This window comes from Macadamia integrifolia, chromosome 4, assembly GCF_013358625.1.
Source record: "Macadamia integrifolia cultivar HAES 741 chromosome 4, SCU_Mint_v3, whole genome shotgun sequence".
In the NCBI taxonomy this organism is placed as follows: domain Eukaryota; kingdom Viridiplantae; phylum Streptophyta; class Magnoliopsida; order Proteales; family Proteaceae; genus Macadamia; species Macadamia integrifolia.
The window spans coordinates 12641133-12660551 of NC_056560.1; the positions used below are offsets into that span (position 1 = coordinate 12641133).

Below are 19419 nucleotides of genomic sequence, written 5' to 3' on the forward strand. Positions count from 1 at the left end.
TGACACAAGTTTGGAGTGATTCGGAGGAATTACACAACTTGATTTAGGATAATAGCATCGTTTCATGGTCTTATAGCACAATCACATTGTTTTTGGATGTTTATAAATCATCCCCCCAACTAAATTTATGTCTCAAGTCCTCGAACGAATGTGTGATATTAGTTAAACGCATTGCTGCTTTGACAATGCATGAGCAATTTAGAATTATAGATACATGACCGATTATTCATGTTCTATGCTATATTAATTAATGAAAGTTTTTCTTTTCCCATAAAAAAAAAGTATAGGTTTAATATTTATGACCTATTGGAGGGAAAAAAAAAAGGACCAACCATATCAACCTGGCTCACCCTGTAGGGTGGGGCTTGAACATAAACCTGATAAGGTTGGGTTGGGCACTTGGGCCTAGGTTGAGTTTTGGGAACCTAGAGATGGGTTGTGATTTTGAGAAACCTAGCCAAACTTGGCTTGTTTGACCCTTAGTTTTAGATTTCAATTGTTTGGGCTGGATCCAGAACCGAACCGGTTCCGCTTCCGGTTTACGGTTCCGGAATTAGCTTGTTCCTCACGCGAGTAGAAAACCAAAAGCAAAGGCAAAAGGATTTGAGTCGTTCACAGTCCACAGCGGTGATCGTTCAGACCTTGCAGGTCGGTGGGAAAATAGAAGCTTAAAGAACAGAGGAAGAGACAAAGGAAAGGGAAGAACTAGAGTAAACAACACCAGAGATTAGAAGAGAACTTACGAGGAGAGATCAGAGGAGCGAAGATTAGAACTGCGCACACAGCTCTGTACTGTACCGGTAACCAATCTCATTCAATTTCAATAAAAAATCCAACTGAGAATCGTTGACATGTTCTTATATAGATTAAAGAAACAGAAATCATAACCTATCCTGAACTCGAAATCACAACTTGATTCTTAACTCTATTTAGCTAAAAGTTGAGTTTCATTAACAGTTTTCATCTTCTTTTATCATTTCAGCAACATATCTTCAATGGCGGACGACAAGAACGGGGCAGCTGATGTAATTGGTAATTTACCTAAGGTGAATCCGCCGGAAGTTAGACGTTCTTGGGGTGACGAAGTAGACGATGAAGAATCAGAATCTGCCCCATCTGGGTCCGGAGACAAAGCCGAGGATTTAAATGTTGCTTCGCTGGCTATTGATGAGAACAAGAATGTCAACAAGTTTCTGGATGACCCAGAAGATTCAAGCATCAGCGCGGTAAGGGGTCTCTTCTCTGTTTGTTCGTTCCCTTTTGATTTTTAGGGTAGTATTGAGCTTCTAATTTGTTTGATTTTTGTGGGTTTAATTTTGACATAGGTTACATCGGGTGATACACCATATACTTCTGCGTCTACTTTTGAGGACTTGAAGCTGTCGCCTGAATTGCTGCAAGCATTATACGTTGATATGAATTTTGAGAGGCCTAGCAAGATTCAGGCAATTAGCTTGCCAATGATTTTGACTCCACCCTATAAGGATTTAATAGCTCAAGCGCACAATGGTTCTGGTAAGACCACTTGCTTTGTGCTTGGGATGTTGAGTCGGGTTGATCCAACCGTTAAAACACCGCAGGCCCTTTGCATTTGTCCTACAAGAGAATTGGCAATACAGGTTTGTTTTTTAGCTTTTTAAAATTTATATTGTCCCCTCGGTTTTGAGTATAATCTAGGTTTAGAATTTAATGGTAGACTACATGTTGCAGAACCTGGAAGTTCTTCAGAAGATGGGGAAGTATACGGGGATAACTTCTGAATGTGCTGTTCCGATGGATAGCACTAATTATATCCCAATTGCAAAACGGCCACCAATTACTGCACAAATAGTGATTGGTACACCGGGTACAACAAAGAAATGGTTGTCGGCAAAGAAACTTAGCACAAGGGATATGAAAATTCTTGTTTTTGATGAGGCTGATCACATGTTGGCCGAGGTAACTTTTGATAATTGAGTTTCAAATATATTTCAAAATCTTAATTCCTCAACTAATATTACCTATTTGGCAATTGACTCCTAATTTTTTTTTGCGTCTTATGGTGCTTCAAGTTTTTGTGTTATTCTGCTGGTTTAGTGATTATATTTAGACTTTAAGTGCTTGATATACATGCATTAGTCACACATATATATATATATATATATATATTTTGAGTTTTAAGTTTGTTGCATTGTATCCACTTCTCTATTGCAACCACCTTTTCTAATATTTTATCATCATACCATTTATTTATCCCTACTCCATTTATATTTAGCGAGTTGGGAGCTTGATTCATTATAATGCTATACTTGTGTTTATCTATTCTAACATGGATATGTGCATAGCCTCTAGTCCCTTTCCAGTCATAGAAAATTATGATTCTTCAATAAATCATTCTAGGTGGAAACAAGAACAACTCAGCTATGGACAACATTTTAGAGATTTATGGAAAACTGCCTTTGTCGGTCAAGCACTCTGGAAGACTCTATTTGATTCATAATCATGGTGATAAATTCATTCATGGATTAATGGAAAATCCTACATTAGATTGAGAGACCTGATTTCCATTATTATTTCTTGAATACAGTGAGCTGTTGGGAATGTAAGAGGTCGGGTGACCCAAACTCATTTATCTTGCTTGTTGATGCATGCAAAACATTTTCAGAATTCAGAGAGTTCCATCTGTTTCATCTAGATATGTGAAAAGAATCCTCACGACGCTTGAGTACTATTTCCCTTTAATATAGGCAATTCTTAGTGACAAGTATACTTGTTACCAACTTCAGCATGGAGATCCACGGCTCAGCATTACTTATTCCAGCTAATGATTATTTTGTTTCTCTGTGGAACCTACTAACTTCCATTATGCTAAGTCTTACTTAAGTTTACCTACAATGGACCATTACTGATCTTCTTGATTGGTGATTTGTCTTTTGTCATGAGATTTGAGCAACAAGCGTGTCCTAAAAATTGGATTTGCCTTTCTCAAATTTCCAGCACTACTTTGCTGAATTCTTAAGATCACGTTTAACCTTTTGGAATGTTTGGATATCAACTGCCCAAGTACTGGCTTAATTGGAGTGAAAGCTGTTGATTACTCTTAAAAAGTAAGAAGTATGTATCTATATGTAATTTTGTATTTGACATGAATGGGGCTACCTGATGGAAGGAATCTCTATTTACCCTGTTTCCTTTGGAGGATTCCTTATCTGAATTAGCGTTTCCCATCCAATATGAGAGAAATGACATTCTAGTGCCTTACCAACTCCTAGGTTTGGGTATATTGCATTGAGGAGCGTACTAGGCTATTCTTATTTTCACTTGCAAATGTATGTCTTGTCTTTGTCACATTCAATTTCTGATGGATATTTGCATGTATTTTATTTTTGTCCGAGCTTATTTTGTTTGGTCCTGAAACTCAATTCATTCTGCATTCTGAACTTTGAAAGTTAAAAAAATTGGCTACATAGGATTTTGAACAGTTCAATTTTGATATATTCGGATGTAAGGTGAGAACTGATTACAATTTCACAATAACGGAGGATAATCCTTTGCCATTATATATATATATATATATTTATTTTTTTGGATGAATTGCCATTTATAGTAATAATTTAACATTTCACTATCCTCTCACTTTTCATTTAGTACTCTCTTTTTTGGTTGTAGGATGGCTTTCAGGATGATTCTTTAAGGATTATGAAGGATATTCAGAAAAACAGTGCACACTGCCAGGTTTGTTGCTGTACTATGGAGCTATTTTTCTATAATGTCAAGAGTAGGGGTTTTTCACTATGCAGCTATTTTGCTGTAACTTAAGAGTAGGAGTTAATCATTGATTTAAATTGCTGTTGCACTTTCGTCTTTTTCTATATTATGGTTTGACAGAAACTCATTATTAACTTAACCAAGGCAGCATCTTGATTCTTGAGTGTTTGAGAAGCATATTTTTGTTTCTCATCTTTAATTTCATTAAGTTTAATTAATTTAAATGTATTGATGAAAAGATTGTACCTTGGGCATTTGTGTCATATGTTCGTCGGTTGATTTGACTGCAACTTATATTGTCGTTGCTTTACTTTATTTTATTCGACTCTTTTTGTTTACCCTAATTGAAGTAAATTTGTTTGCAAGAATGATTCCGATCTCCATTTGTTTTATGGTTATTCTAGTTTTGTATATGCTAAATTAACAGCGCGGTAGAATGTGGGATGTTGGATGGATTTGGAACACCAAAGGGCCGATTTTGTATGTATCACCAACAAATTTTCTGATGTTACTGATATTTGTGGAGCCTCACATCATCAGCTAAGGCATTTGAGAATGAGATTGTCCTCTGATGCCTCGACTTTGCCTCAGATACAATATGGGGAACAGGTTTTTTTGCGGAGTGATTAAGGCGCTTGGAAAAATAGGCAAGGTGCCTTCAATGTCATGTGGGAACTGTTACCTTTGCTTGTTTGGACTTCTAGCTCCCTTTGTGCCCAAGGGTTAAGGTCTCGATCTCGCTGAGCCAAAAAAGAGAGATCTTGCCTAGATCTTGCATTTTTTCCTGGTCGACTCAGTGGTTGGTTTCGGTGGCCATATGGTTTTTGTAGTCCTTGAAACTTGCCATTTACCCTATTTTAGGCCTTCTAAACATAGTGGAAGCATCATTATTATTTTTTTAAATCAAACCTAAAGTGATACCTTGACTTTGTACCCTATGTAAGTAGTCTCCAACTCTTCGGATGCTAGGCTAGTATGCCCTATTTCACAATCCACATTCCACACATGACACAATTTCTAATACTTTAGAAGTTAGAACACATATAATCAATTTAAAAAGTGTAAATAATCATGAGAATTTAAAAAAGACATCATAGATAATTAGTTAATTGCTTAACATTTAACACTGATGACTAATGAATTACATTTAAATTCATTGAAATGACATAAGATAGGCCACATAACTACATAGGTACAATACATATTACATAACACATGTCGATATATTACATGTAGTGTAGGAATGAAGTTTGGCAAGCAAAAGCACCAAAATCCCATCAACAATGTGTTTTTTTTCTTCAAAGTGTAGCGAGAGGCAAGTTCTGGGTTGTTTCTCAACAAGATGTGGTCGAGATCTCGCTCGAGATATGGTTGATTTTGTGAATCGCTTGTTATCTTGTCTCGGAAAATCTAAAAAGAGAGATATTTGCGAGATCTCGCTCGCCGAGTTCTTAAACCATGTTTGTGCCAACTTACTGATCGAATTTTGACGCTTTTTTTTTTTTTTTGGTGAATAGTTTTTGGAGCTATTGCTTGAACTAATGGGAACATAAATGGAAGGCTGGGTGTCGCTTATTAGGAAAAAGAAAGAAGAAAAAAGCTAAGGCTGGGTGTCTCTCCACCAGAGGTCTTTATCGCAGCGGTTTTTAATACGCCTATCCAAGGTTTTAAGTATTGGTATTGGGTATCGTATTGGAGGGGTGATTTTAAGTTATGCATCGTATTGTATCAAAGATACCAAAGATATGCATGGAAATGTGCAAGATTTACACGAAAAAAATGATGCAGATCAAAACTTGAAGAAGACAAAAACAAGAGTCAAAACATACTGTTCATGAAAAACTGTTCACCTGAACAATACTTTTGGGTCAAAATCTTCTATTTTTAGTTTCCTATTTGGTTTCTATTTTCTTAGTGAGCTAGTTGGTTTCCTATTTTATTAGTCAAAGAAGTTCCTATTTTGTAACTTAGGTTAGTTTTCTTTTGAAATTAGTTGTTAGTTTCTAATTTTGTTAAGCTTGGTTCGTAAGTTAGAAAGTCTTATTTCAGTCCATTAGTTTCATTGTTTTTGTTATTTCCTTGTGCCCAAGTTTTGTAAGGCTATTTAAAGCCCATTGATCATATTGAAAAAGGGTTGAAGTTTATGAAAATTGAGTGTTTACTCATTGCTGAGATAGCTATTACCTTGAGGGGTGAGATACCCATCCTAACTCTCTTCCACCCTTCTCAACCAAGGTTCAAGGTATCGGGTTTCGACCCTTGGGGAGACTGAAATTTTGGTCGAAACCTAGGAAATTTTGAGGAAACTGGGAAATTTTTCCCGATTGAACCCCCAAACTGTGTTTTTTTTTGCTTGATTTTTTGTGTACATTATATTTTAGACATTTCTAACACATTCACATAATTAGTTTCATAAAAAAACACAGTCATACTTGTGGGGGGAACCAAAAGTTTGGTAATGTACACTGAGTCATTGACTGAAAGTCTGAAACTATACTATATATAGTCTACAATCTACATCAATACATAATACATAATACAACCAAAATAAATAAAGATATTATATCATCATGAGTTATCTTTCAACACTCAACACTCAACACTCAACACTCAAGTGACAACACTCGACACTTACCTTTTTGGTCCTAGCTTTCTTCCTTATGTAGATCAAACAAGATCCAGCCTTAGATCCAATTTTATTGGGCACAAAGGGGAAATCTTGAGTGTTTCCCCAAGTTTTCCACTCCAAAGAGAAAAAAGTAAGCAGAGAGGGTCGAATTTTTGAGAGTAGGAGCCTTGTTTTTTTTTTTTTCAAAGTATCTTATATAAGAGCTGGTTCCACCCAAAGGGTCAAACCAAGTGGTTTAGTCGAAATTTCCCATATTTCATTCGAAATATGGGATTTTTTGTCGAAACCTGTCAATATTTGTAGAAACCTGTGACTTTAACTTTTTAAAGTCATAGGCTATATGGTATCGGTCTCATGCGATAGGGTCGAAACATGCGAAATTTCGACCATATCGGTCGAGTTCTTGAACCATGTTCTCAACCCCTCCATCAAATTCTCCTTCTTTTCTTATTTTCCTTTTATTTATTTGCTGTGAGAGAGTGTTTGAGCGATCAAAACAAGCTTGTTGAAGTTCGGAAGCTCCATCAAAAGACCAGTTTGATGGCCATTCAAGGTCTGTAGCTGCTGCTCCTGTAGAACTCCATAAAACTTCATTTTTCATTCTTCGAGCATAACTTCCCAACTAACCATCAATTGAGCTTCGTCTTTTGAAGGATATTTGGGCATCACACGAGGGACCTTTGCTCCAAATTTGAGGTTCATCGGAGGTTGAAATCTCAAGATATCGAAAGTTGTCAAAAGTTTCATAATTTATGTCAACAACATAACTCTCAATTCAACCGTCGGGATTGGCTCATGTTTTGAGGGCTGTTGATCCATCTAAGACCTTCATCTACTCCAAGATTCAGCTCCATCTAAGCTACGGTTTGTGAGATTTCATATTTCTCCCTATTCAGCCAGATTTTTCAGATCTTGCTTGGGATTAAGATCACTTGTGATTCTAGTTCTACCTTAGATACCCTTTTGGAGCAAAAAACACTATAAATAAGTAATATATAACATATATCTTGGATAAACACTTGAACAGAGAACAACGTATCAGTGTTATCACGAAATTGTTATAAAAGATGAGGTTTCTTACATGTAGTAGTAGTTTGACACCATGAAGAAATAAACAGGAAAATTACATCAATCCAAGCATTTGATGCATTTCATTCATTACAGGTATTTATCAAACTACATTGAACCAATTTGCATTAATTATCCCATTTTTCTCAACTATTTTCATAATTTGTTTTATTTTCTAAAAAATAAAAAATTGAAATAATATAGAAAGTGTTTCCTTCTCACTCTCTCTTATTTTTCTTCCGTGCATTCAGAACCTTCCATCATAGAATTCTTCTCCATTCTTCCTTCTCTTTTTCCTAGTTCATTCTTTCCTGTTCTCTGTTTCTGGTGCTACCCACAATCCAACGAGATTCGGTCATCTGCTACTGAATCTCTTTCTTTCGCTTGCATTTTATCCAGACTCCCTTACCTTAGGGCGATCCAATCTGGAAGGTTTGGCATGATTACTCCACAGAGGTAGTGAGGTTCGACCCTTGAAGGAAATCTGCAACTGTGCTGTCCGTTTGATCTGGTTTCAGAAATTATTTCAGCTTATTGGTAGCATATTGAATCTATTTGTAGGAGGGATTCAAGAGTGGGCCCTAAAATCTGGGTTTGTTTGATTCTTCAAAGAGATGGATGGTTCTTCCACAGTTCCACCTGCAATAAATACTCTTCCGTTGGGTTCTGCCTCTGGTTTGGGTTTAAAGGTTGAAGAAGAACTCTTCTTCATATTATTATTAAGCCCTATTTTATATAATTCACAAGAAAGCTCAGTCATTACATAAGTTGAGTTCAATTTTTCCTTTATGCTGTATTGCTGTTATATTCCAGTTTTGTTCTCCCTTTTGAAATTAATTACCCAGTCTAGCCCTGGTTATCTATTCTTCTTTAAGGACTTCTGAATTTCAGATTATTTACCTTTTTCCACTAACTTGCTTGATTGAACTGATATTAATTCGGATGGGCCCATTGCAAACCCAATAGGGTATTTTGTGACCCGGGTTCCATCCCAAATGGAGTTGAAAATCCTGTGGAAAAATGAAGCTTTTTGAAAAGATTGGATGTCTAAAAATACAAGTGCAATATGCCAATGCTCGTAAGGCTGTATCATTAACTTCTACTTGAAATTTTACACATGGTCTAAGGCCAATCGAGACCATTTCCTAGATATCGAATGGTTGGATTTGTCTCATCCCCCTTTCATGTTGCACAACTAGGTTTGCAGTCAAGAGATAACCCTCCTGATTGTTGAATCCACTTTTGCCTATTATTTATCGAAACACGTATATCATTGTGGCATAATTATTTTCTGTATGCTGAATTCTCATCTCAACTTGACACTTAATTGACTTGTTTCGTTTGCATTCTACGTCAGGTGCTTCTTTTCTCTGCTACTTTCAATGAGATTGTAAAGAATTTTGTATCGAGAGTGGTTAAAGATGGAAATCAATTGTTTGTAAAGAAAGAAGAATTGTCACTAGAGGCAGTGAAGCAGTATAAGGTGCACTGTCCAGATGAACTTTCCAAGATAGAAGTGATCAAGGACAGAATCTTTGAATTGGGAGAGAAGTTGGGACAAACCATTATATTTGTCAAAACTAGAAATAGTGCCGCCATGTTGCATAAGTCACTGGTTGATTACGGTTGGCAATGCACTACTATTCAAGGTGCTCTTAAGCAAGAAGACAGGGACAAGATAGTCAAGGAGTTTAAGGATGGTTTAACTAAAGTCCTCATATCAACTGATATTCTTGCCCGAGGTTTTGATCAAGCACAGGTGATGTTCTTTTGCAATCTTTTAGATTGTTTTGTTTTTCATCTGTTGATGTTCAACATATTCAGGTTCTGATATGGTTTCTATGAATAGGTTAATTTGGTTGTCAATTATGATCTTCCGGTGAAGCATGCAACTCCATCTGAACCTGACTATGAGGTGTACTTGCATAGGATTGGTAGAACAGGTCGTTTTGGCCGCAAAGGTGAGTTCTCAAATTATGCTTTCAATTTCTTTCCCCTGCTAATTATGTTTATGTGGTGGTTTAGATTCTCTAGAAGATATGATTGTTTCTAGACCAATGGTAAGGAGTTAGAATCCTTCCGCCGCCCCAAAAGAAAAATCCAGGGATTTTTTACTTTCAACCCTCTCGAAAATTTTCATAGCTGATGTGATCAAAAGCACCGTCTCCAATTGCATTGAATGTCTGTGTATGATTATCTGTGTAACCATATTGTATTTATATTGGTCTTATTTTCTGTACTTAGCTATTGAAGAATATGTTTTGTCAATATGAGGAACTGCATTTCTATGTTGATATTGCTAAAGCTTCTGTTCAATTGGCAATTGGATTTTGTTTGTATGTAGAGGATTAATATTCGGTACTCTTATAGTAGCTTTATACCTGCTCCCTTGCGTCATTTTCTCCCCATTCCCTTCAATTGATTCATGGTTTAACTGTAATAAGAACATCTTGCTTCTGTGTTCCTCTCCCCCCTCTCCCCCCACCCCCTTCAACTAATCCACATCCCCATCTGGTATAGGACTTTCAGGTTTTAGAACACTATTGCCCCCCTGCCTAACCTCGTCCCTATTTTCTTCTTAGAGTTATCCTTTGCTTTGGGAGAAAGAGAGGGGTACTAAGAGAAAAGAGGAATTAAAGGGTTCTTGACAACCCACGATGATGGTTGTCTTCAACCTCCAGCCAAGAACGGGGCAGAGGTCCAGCGAGTCTTCGGGTGGAGAGAATTCCCTAAATATGAATCCGATGGGTCTGAAAATTCAGGGAGAGGCTCTACACTCTTAAGGTTCTTGAATGCAAGCAACCATCAGGTCAGACAGTTAGTGATTGCAAGATCTAGGGTGGCTGAAACAGATCTGGCGGTGGAACTTAGATTCAGAACTGAAACTCAGGTTAGAAATTCCAGTGCAGGGAACTATTGGGTCCCAGATTTGGCAACCTGGGTCAGCCTAGGGTATCGGCTTAGTCCTAGAATCTAAGATGGAAAGATGAAGACTCAAGGGAGATCGATATCTCTCTTGCTGGACTGCTAGGGTTGCTGGAACAGAAGAAAAAAACCAGAAAAGAAGTATAAGAAGAAAAGAAAGGAAAATAAGGGGGGATGGGAAGGAGGTTACACAACCTTGCTGCTATCGTACCTACCCGGCACCATAAACAAGCCCATTAAAACTTCATTCTCAGAAACCTGAATCGATTATAAGAATATTACTATTAAAGACTCAATAGAACCCTATTTTCCTATTATGAAATTGAAATAAATTAGGAATCTAACTAAAGATGGAAATGGATCTCCTAATTACTTCCTAAGCTCTAAAATAATAAAATTAAAAACAAAATAAAACTCAAATTGGAAATTCCTACTTAGCCTATAATATCTACACCCTCCCCCCCAAAAAAAAAATTACATAGATTTCCCCAAAATAAATAAAAGGGTAAACATCATTCCCCTCCCCTGAACTAAGGCGAAATATCAACTTGACCCACCACCCTTCTGAAAATATCAATCCCCTCCCCTATAAGAAAAAGATGCTATCTAATAGCCACAACCGTTAGATTTGGCTGTTAAGTCGAGTTAAATTTTTTTTATAATCCCCAAAATACCTTCTAATTGTGAAATGCCCAAGATACCCCTGATATTCAGCCCTCTTCCTCTTCTTCTTTCTTTGTCGCTGAAACACGAATAGCTCGAATCGATATGAGAAGGGATGAAGGTAGCAGTTGTGAATCTGAAACCAGGGCAGAGTCCGATTTCGATAGCCATTAATGAGATGTCGAAGCGGAAATCCCTAGCATGAGTCGCATTCATAGGAGGGAATCGTCTTCTTGGTGAGGAAGCAGCAGGAATTGTAGCTAGATATCCTGATAAGGTATATTCAAACCTTAGGGATATGATGAGGAAACCTCTGAAGTACGTGAAGGACTTTCTTGATTCGTAGTACCTACCATTTGATTTGGTGGAAGATTCAAGAGCGGCGGTGGCTATTAGGATCGGTGATAGTGTTATTGTTTATTCTGTAGAGGAGTTGGTGGCGATGATTCTTAGTTATGGAAGAAATTTAGCGGAGGTACATTCTAAGGTGCCTACCAAGGATGCGGGTATAACAGTTCCGCCCTACTTTGGGCAGGCGGAGCGGAAGGGGTTGCTTCAAGCTGCTTAATTGGCTGGGATTCACTTATTAATGAACACTCTGGTGCTGCTCTTCAATATGGGATTGATAAGAATTTTGCAAATGACTCCAGGAATGTTATATTCTATGACATGGGTTCGAGTAGCACTTATGCAGCTCTTGTCCATTTCTCGGCTTATAACGTGAAGGAGTTTGGAAAGCCAGTGGTCGTGAACCAATTTCAGGTAAATCTAAATTTTGACAAGAAGCTTCCTTTTTTTGGGTTTTGATGTCGGAATTTTATGTCTTTCTGCACGATTTTTAACCCTGAAGGGATATGTGGAGTGTTCTTTCAATTGAGGGTAATAATTATATTGCATTCAACACAAGGGAACCATAAAAATGTCCTGAAGGAATGCTTTGATGCTAAATGTTGGGAGCTCAATGGAGGTTTTGAGGGAAAACCAGGCATTTCCTTGTGTTCTGAGCAGCAATATTCTGGAAAATGGAAGATATGCGGGGAAAAAAAGTACAATGCTAAAGTTATGTGAAATGCCCAAGATACCCCTGATATTCAGCACTCTTCCTCTTCCTCTTCCTCTTTCTTTGTTGCTGAAATACGAACAACTCGAATCGATCTGAGAAGGGATGAAGGTAGCAATTGTGAATCTGAAACCAGGGCAGAGTCCGATTTCAAGATTTCAGATGGATCTAGAATCTTGAATGTATCTCAATTCTCACTTCTCAGATCTGTACTATTTATGAACTTTAGCCCTTAGGAAGAGCGCCGATCTCCGCGATTGTACACGGCGCAGCGAGAAGGATGAAGCTTCTTCTCCTTCTCCTTCGGTTCAGCGACAAAGGTAGAGGGTTGTTCATGTTTCAGCGACAGAGAAAGAGGAAGAGGAAGAGGGCTGAATATCAAGGGTATCTTGGGCATTTCACAATTAGGAGGGTATTTTGGGGATTATAAAAAAAATCTAACTTGACTTAACAGCCAAATCTAACGGTTGGGGCTGTTAGATAGCATCTTCTTCTTGTAGGGGAGGGAAGTGATTTTCGGAAAAGTGGTGGGTCAAGTTGATATTTCGCCTTTGTTCAGGGGAGGGGAGTGATGTTTACCCTAAATAAAATCCTAAAATATCCTACTGAACCCAAAAATCCAACCGGACCCGGTTCATCTCGGTTTAGATTTTCAAAAGGGTCAACTTGGTTCAACCTTGATTTTGCATCACTAGGGTTACTCTAAAAGCTTAGCGATGCAATTGCCTTTGCCTGGCTTGACTGGAATGACCTCCTTTGGAGGCCTATGCCAAGATGCAACTTGCCCAAACTGGATTTCTGGTCCAACGGGGGCCGGTAGACTACCTAGGAGTAATCTTCTTTTATTTTTGGGTAGATTATGTAGGAGATAGTTTCCTTCTCTTAGAGTAGTTTCTATTTCTTTCTTGGAGTTTTGCTTATTATTCGCATGTAGCTTATGATGGATTTTTAGAGGATAATTAATGACATTTGAGTGAATGAATTGGAGGTTGGCAAGGTTGCTGTATCATGTTGAATGAGCTTTCTGTTGCTGTACATCTTCTCTCTCCTTCTTCCCTCTCTACCGTGAAATTTTCTTCCTACTTCTTTCTTGGGTTGAAATCTCAGGTAATATATATTATAGTTTCTGTTCCTTCTGCTGTTGACATTACCAGACTGAGAAGGGAGTGATCGAACTCCCTGGTACCCTTTGGGTTTGGCTTGTGACGCAGTTGGGCGATGGGTCTAGGGAAAGTTTAGCTTTGATTTGATTTCTTTTTTGTTTTAGAAACAATTTCTTTTGGTATTAGTTAGCTTCTAATTTTAGATTAGTTTCCATTTTAAATTAGTTACCATGCTTCGAGTTTTCTTTTATAAGCCATGTAATTCACTAGTAAGAGACAGATTTAAAGTTATTTTGAACATTGAACAATTGAAGGATGTTTATGGCTACTGTGAATGCTTCCCTCTTTCCATCCCTCTCCAAAATTCTTCTTTTGTTTCTTTTCTTATCTTCTGTCTTCTTCTTCCCTTTCCCTTCTTCTGCTGTTTAACCCTTTCTTATTTCCTGCTGTTGAATTTTCTGATACTCTGTTTTCTGGGCGACATTGGCTACACCTCACAGTTGGTCGATCTCCTTCTACCCAAGGCTGTTGGCTTGAAACTTGGAGTAGTAGTAGGAAGCCATAAAGCGATTCAGACATCTGAATCTGAGGTAGAGAGAGTCTTGCTGATTTGGGAACCATTACTCCTCAACCAGATCTGGAATAGTAGGCATCGCCAGATCTAACTTGCAGGTACAGTTGCTCCTCATTGATTGCTGGTTTGAGATACCTGTCTGCCGGAATCAAGAGGCCATAGGGTTGGTAGCCTTCGTTTGGAAGATCAGCCCAAACCAAGACTTGTTGAAGGAGCTCCATCAATCTGAAACCTTTCCTTACCGCTGGTTTTTTTTGCTCCCTAACAAGACCTAAGGTAGAAGATGACTTTTCTTTTATTCTTAGGTAACCTAGTTTGTTCTACTTACAATTAACCCCCTCTTTTCTTAAACTTTTGTTCTAATATTTCCTCATTCCTTTACTAATTCTAGAATACCCCTCCTCTTTTAATTTCTATCTCAGTTTGACCCGATTATCTATTTTCCTCTCTTTTAAGTTGTAGAGTTGAGCCTGAATTTACAAGAATGCCCCTACTTCTTTAAAACTGTTTTAGTTGTTAATTGTAGGCCCCTAAGCAATCCGATTACCCCGGATCCGCATCAGCCTGAAATTAGGGGCGTGAGTTCCCTTGTCCTAGGTGACCCAACCTTTAAGCCCTTGGTCATTGATACCCTCCCTGTTGGTGGCTATGCCTCTGAGATTGAACCATTGAAGGTGAGCGTAGGCCTAGAAAGTAAGAAAACGGGATTTAATTCATTAGTTAGTTAGAGTCTTGTTTTGAGTCTATTTCCTTTGTTATTTATGTTTGAGTTAGTTTAGGTTTCCCTATTAATGAATGACTAGTTAGTTATCTACTCCATGTTGGAGTTCTAGTCCTACTCCATGTTAGAGTTATAGTCCTAGTCCTATTATGAGTCCAAGTCCTGTTAGGAGTGTCTAGTCCTATTTGGATATTAGTTCCTAATTATGAAACTTATGATAGGATTGCTATTTTGCCCTCTTTAAATAGAGGAGCCTATATACTCATAATTTGAGATTTGAATAATGAATGATTGCAGTCAATTGCTTAAACAGCCGGGATAGCTGTGGGTGAGAAGCCCGGGCCGAGATAGCCACCCCTTTCCCACATTCACCTTGTCATTCCTTTACTTTTCTGCAAATTATTTACTGTTATTAATTGTTTAGTGTAAGAAGAATTCAGATATGTTCAAGTCTTCAAAGCCAGAATCAATAGCCAAGAATTCCCCATTCTTGAAGTCTGCGATCTCTTTCTTCTCTTAGAAGTCGTTGTAGGACTACTCAGTCCTCCTCTTGAAGCTGTCCGGATCTGTCCAGTAGCTGTTCTATAGAATCTTAAAGTTTTCTCTCCTAGGTTAGAAAATCAAGAAAGCTTGTAACTTCACAGCCAACCATCGGAATCCTCTCAACTTTGGGGTTTTTGTACCTTCCTTGGGCCCTGCAATCGACCAAATTTGTAGCTCAATTGGAGCCCTACAGACTTGGCCGCACCTCTCTCTCTCTCCAGCTCTATAGCAGGTCTTTCTCTCTCCTATCGAGTTGGGTGTTGGGCTGGTTTTGCTTCTGTATTGGTATTGTATTCTTGGGGTTTATTTGATGGTCTTATTTCTTTGTTTCCTGGTCCTATTTGTCTTGTTTGGGGTTTATAAATTGTGGGGGATAGTTTATTGTAATCTACTCCTGCATTACTTCCCCTACACAGAATATTATCTTCCTAAATTAGTTCCTTATTTTTTCCTTCCTTTTGTCCTTTAATTTCTTAGTTCCTTATTTTACTGTTGGAAATTTATCTTGTACCACCCCTATTTTCAAACCTTACATACCCTGTTTTGCGAACAAAATGACACTTAAATCCATTCCGTTAGATCAAAATCGTCAAGTGATGACATGGTGTGTTTTGTTATTTTTTAAATGGCAAAATTACCCTTGAGGAAGGGTAAACTTAATGTTTTACCCTACTATGTAAAAACCTCCAAATTGAATCGATTGGTATACCGATTTCCACTTCCCTTTCTTTTGCAACAACCCACCGGACTTCTTCTTGCCGTTGGAAGAAGGGTCGGTGATGGCGGCTGCCACCATCATCGTCGATGTAGAAGACAATCATTATGAAGATGAAGAGTTTCACCATGTGATCAGTCCGTTTGCTGTCACATAAAACCTTCAAACCCTGGAGGAAAGTTTGAAAATCAAGATGCTGTCTCATAAAACCTTGAAAGTCAGTTCAGAAAAATCAAGAAACTACAAGAACAGCTGATCTAGAAAATTAACGTCGGCAAAGATTGAGAGAAAGGTAGTTGAAGAAGGGAAGAAGAGACGGAGATAATAATCAAAGGAGTGGACACCAGGAGAACCCTTCGCATAGACAGATCTAAGCCAACAGAGCAGAGACGGCAATACAAACTTTAATATCACAAACCACAATGATAGATAACTTAGAAAGTCAAGAAGAAGCTCATGAAGAAGATGAGGCAGAACAGGCCCATCCCTGATCGGATCCGCATGAAGACCGATAACACCATGAGGTACAATGCGAAACACAGGCACTGGCACTGCACCAAGCTAGGGTTTTAAGGTGTCATAATTTGTCCCCTTTCTGGGTTTAATTAGAGTTGTAGGTCTTGCAAGAGACTGGCAAGATACGGTTTTTGTTAATTCATAAATTAATCAGTTTTTATAAAGTTTGAAAATCAAGAAGTAATTCAGAACAGGCCTCTTTCTGAGTTCAGGAAACTGTAACGAGTCCTTGAACCATTTTATTGAGATTGTTGTTTCTCTTTGTGGAGGATATTTTGATCAAGTGGGGTTTGATAAAGCAGTCCTGAACTAGATTTTATTGAGATTGTTCTCTTAGAAGGGTAGCTAGGGACAAGGGAGGAAAAGGCCAAGGGGCTGGGTGCTCTCGTTTTTGAAAAAGAGGAAGAAGAAAAAGAAAAGGAGGAAGAAGAAGTGGTGGGTCCGACTCAGACATTGAGAATGGTTTATTATATAAAGAAACATAATAGGGTGAAAAGGGTCTTTTCCAGTTCTAAACTAATGGTATTAGACTTCAGGTGTGTGGTTGATATTTTGGGAAAATTAGGGTGATATATCATATAAGGTTTGAAAATAGGGGTGGTGCAAGATAATTTTCCTTTACTGTTAGTTTCCAAGTTTATCCCTCCCATTAACACATTACACTCCATTAGCTTGTGTTCCTTTTCTTATAGTTTGATTCTAATAAATTACAGTATTGCCACCATTTGTTATTCATCTTTTATTAATTGCTGAATTGTTATGGAAATTATAACCCCCCTCCCCCCCACCCCCAAAAAAAAAGCAATCTTCTTGTGGATTCTCTATAGTTATCGTTCTCTGTTGTGTTTTATATCTAACTATAAACTGTTGGGTTTGGCTGTACAGGAGCTGTGTTCAACTTGCTGTGTGGTGACAGGGACATGATGATCATGGAAAAAATTGAGAGGCATTTTGGGCATGACATAGCTGAGGTAAAATTTCAGTTGTACCTTGGAGAAGAGCTGAAACGATGTTATTTATTTTCCTTTCTTCCACCATTTTCTATCCATTTGCAATTTTTCTCCTTCATTTTCTTCTTGTTCTTTAGGACCAGTGCAATGTCATATGGTACTTTTTCTGTCACGTGTTATACAGGTTGGGCCATCTTCCAACAGGCTCTTTCTTATTCATCAGAAAAAAAAAAGGCTCTTCCATATCTGTTCCCTCCCCCCCCACCCAAGGGGGTTTTAGTCCTTACTATAATATGCAATATATATATATATATTTTTTCTTTTAAGAGTTTGTAAAAGCTCTCAAAAATTTATGTACATATAATATTGTTAAAACCTTCTTGATCCACTGAAGTTATGAATCAATGTGTGAGATAGAAGTATCATATAGTCCTTGTTGCCAATACTAATCCAGATCGGTCCGTACCGGCCTTTATCGGTTGCTTTTACTCTTTTTTTTGTAAATGATTTTACCTTTGATCTGGTACCGATACCCTATCCAGGATCGGCCAGGTATTGGTTTCAGTGTTGGCAAATACCGATACAATCCAGCCAATCCAATACCAGTACTTAGAACCCTAATCTGAAGTGCTTCTTGGTGCAATGCAGGTCCCTTCTTGGAGAAGTGATGCAGATTTTGAAGCTGCTTTAAAAGCAGCTGGGCTGGTGTAGATGATGGTGTTGAACTTGTTGCAATTCCTTCAAGGCTGCCTCGCTGAGTATTTGTGTTTGATGAGATGCATGAGGGGTGGTATCTGCAATGATGCATTGGTGTGTTCATCTTCTGCAGAGGCTTTTAAAAGATTTAAATTTTTTCGTTGCAATACTGTCGATGGTCTGCCTAGTTAGTTCCTGTTTGGTCATGAGGGTTGTTAGGGGGAGTGGAATTTTGGATTAAGAAGAATGAATTGTTTTACTGTTTGCTAGGATCTGGATAGGATCTATGAAGCCATTGAAACAAAAATTCTGGTTAGAGTCGGTTTTACCAGCCCAATGATAAAGAGCACATGGAATGGTTGATCAATGCATTATTGAAGGGACACGATACCAAATAGGGAGTAATTAATAGATTCTTTTGTGCTGAAACATTGCTAATAATGCCGTCTCATTCTTGAATCCTACTTGAAGATTATGAGGCGGTTCGAATAAGAACACCCTTTTTAGAATTTAGAATTTAGAATTTTAAATTTTTTCTACTTGTTTGTTGGCTCCATCAGTAAAATAAAAAAGGATTACGAGAATCAATCAAGGAATTTCATTATATCCCTCCTAAGTTCGTGTACCTCATAGAGATAAATAAGATGTAGATATAATGCATAATATATTCCTTTCTGCTATTCTCTACTGTTCAAACTAATAAAAGAGACATTGGAATGATTAAATAGAGATACTTGTTTTTCTTAATGGAAATCAAAACCGAATAAAAATAAAAGAAAATTATCTTCCAGCTTTCCAGATTTTTCTTTATACCACCATAGGATTACTGATTTATTCATTTTTTGAGAAGAAAATTAACAGGGTAGTTAGGTTTCCATTCAGAGAATGGGATAATTAATATAAGCCATCATTAGGAGGTAAAGTGGTAAAGATTGGAGTTTTTACAATGGCCCTGGAAACAAGTGATATAATACTTCAGAGTTCCAACAGCTACCAATCAATAATTAACAGAGATAATGTTAAAACTGATGTTACCACAAGATGAAGTGAGGGAACTAAATGATCAACCCATACAAAGATGATTTCGCCATTGCAAATATAGCAAACTCTCTTACAAACAAATTTTGTAAGCAATGGAATAACTCGAGTTAGGCTGTCCCAAACTAGGGAGGCCTCTTCCCCCCACCCCCCTAGGGACCGGCATCTCGGTAGACGGCAGATAGCCACAGCCGGCTGGACGACTTATTCTTCCAATCATCTTGGCTCCATGCCTAATCAGCGTCAACATATGTTGATAAATCCTATTTTAATTTGTGCTGTTATAACAAACCAAATTTCCAAGTTAACAGGTTGGGCAGTTGGGATTTCCTATAAAAATGAAAAACAATTACTAATGATCGATTATCTAATGACAGGAGACATTATTAAAGGAGGCGCCAGGGCTCTTCTGTTTGGAGCAGAGCATACACAGAGGAGAGGGTGGAATGTGAAAGAGATTTGGACGAATTC

The 19419-nt window shown here is 37.9% G+C and overlaps 1 protein-coding gene across 2 annotated transcripts; it reads left to right on the forward strand.

Annotated features, from left to right (window-relative positions):
- The first annotated feature begins 597 nt into the window (after positions 1-597).
- Positions 598-18305, forward strand: LOC122077309 (DEAD-box ATP-dependent RNA helicase 38). 2 transcript variants are annotated; one of them, XM_042643222.1, is made up of 9 exons: positions 598-800; positions 983-1226; positions 1326-1619; positions 1711-1938; positions 3649-3714; positions 8802-9203; positions 9294-9405; positions 17150-17235; positions 17863-18305. In XM_042643222.1, exons 2-9 carry the CDS (start codon positions 996-998, stop codon positions 17923-17925), a joined length of 1482 nt encoding a protein of 493 aa, XP_042499156.1. In that variant the 5' UTR covers positions 598-800; positions 983-995; the 3' UTR covers positions 17926-18305. The 2 variants fall into 2 exon arrangements, with proteins under 2 accessions (XP_042499156.1, XP_042499157.1); XM_042643223.1 differs by having other exon boundaries at positions 598-789.
- Positions 18306-19419: the final 1114 nt, after the last annotated feature.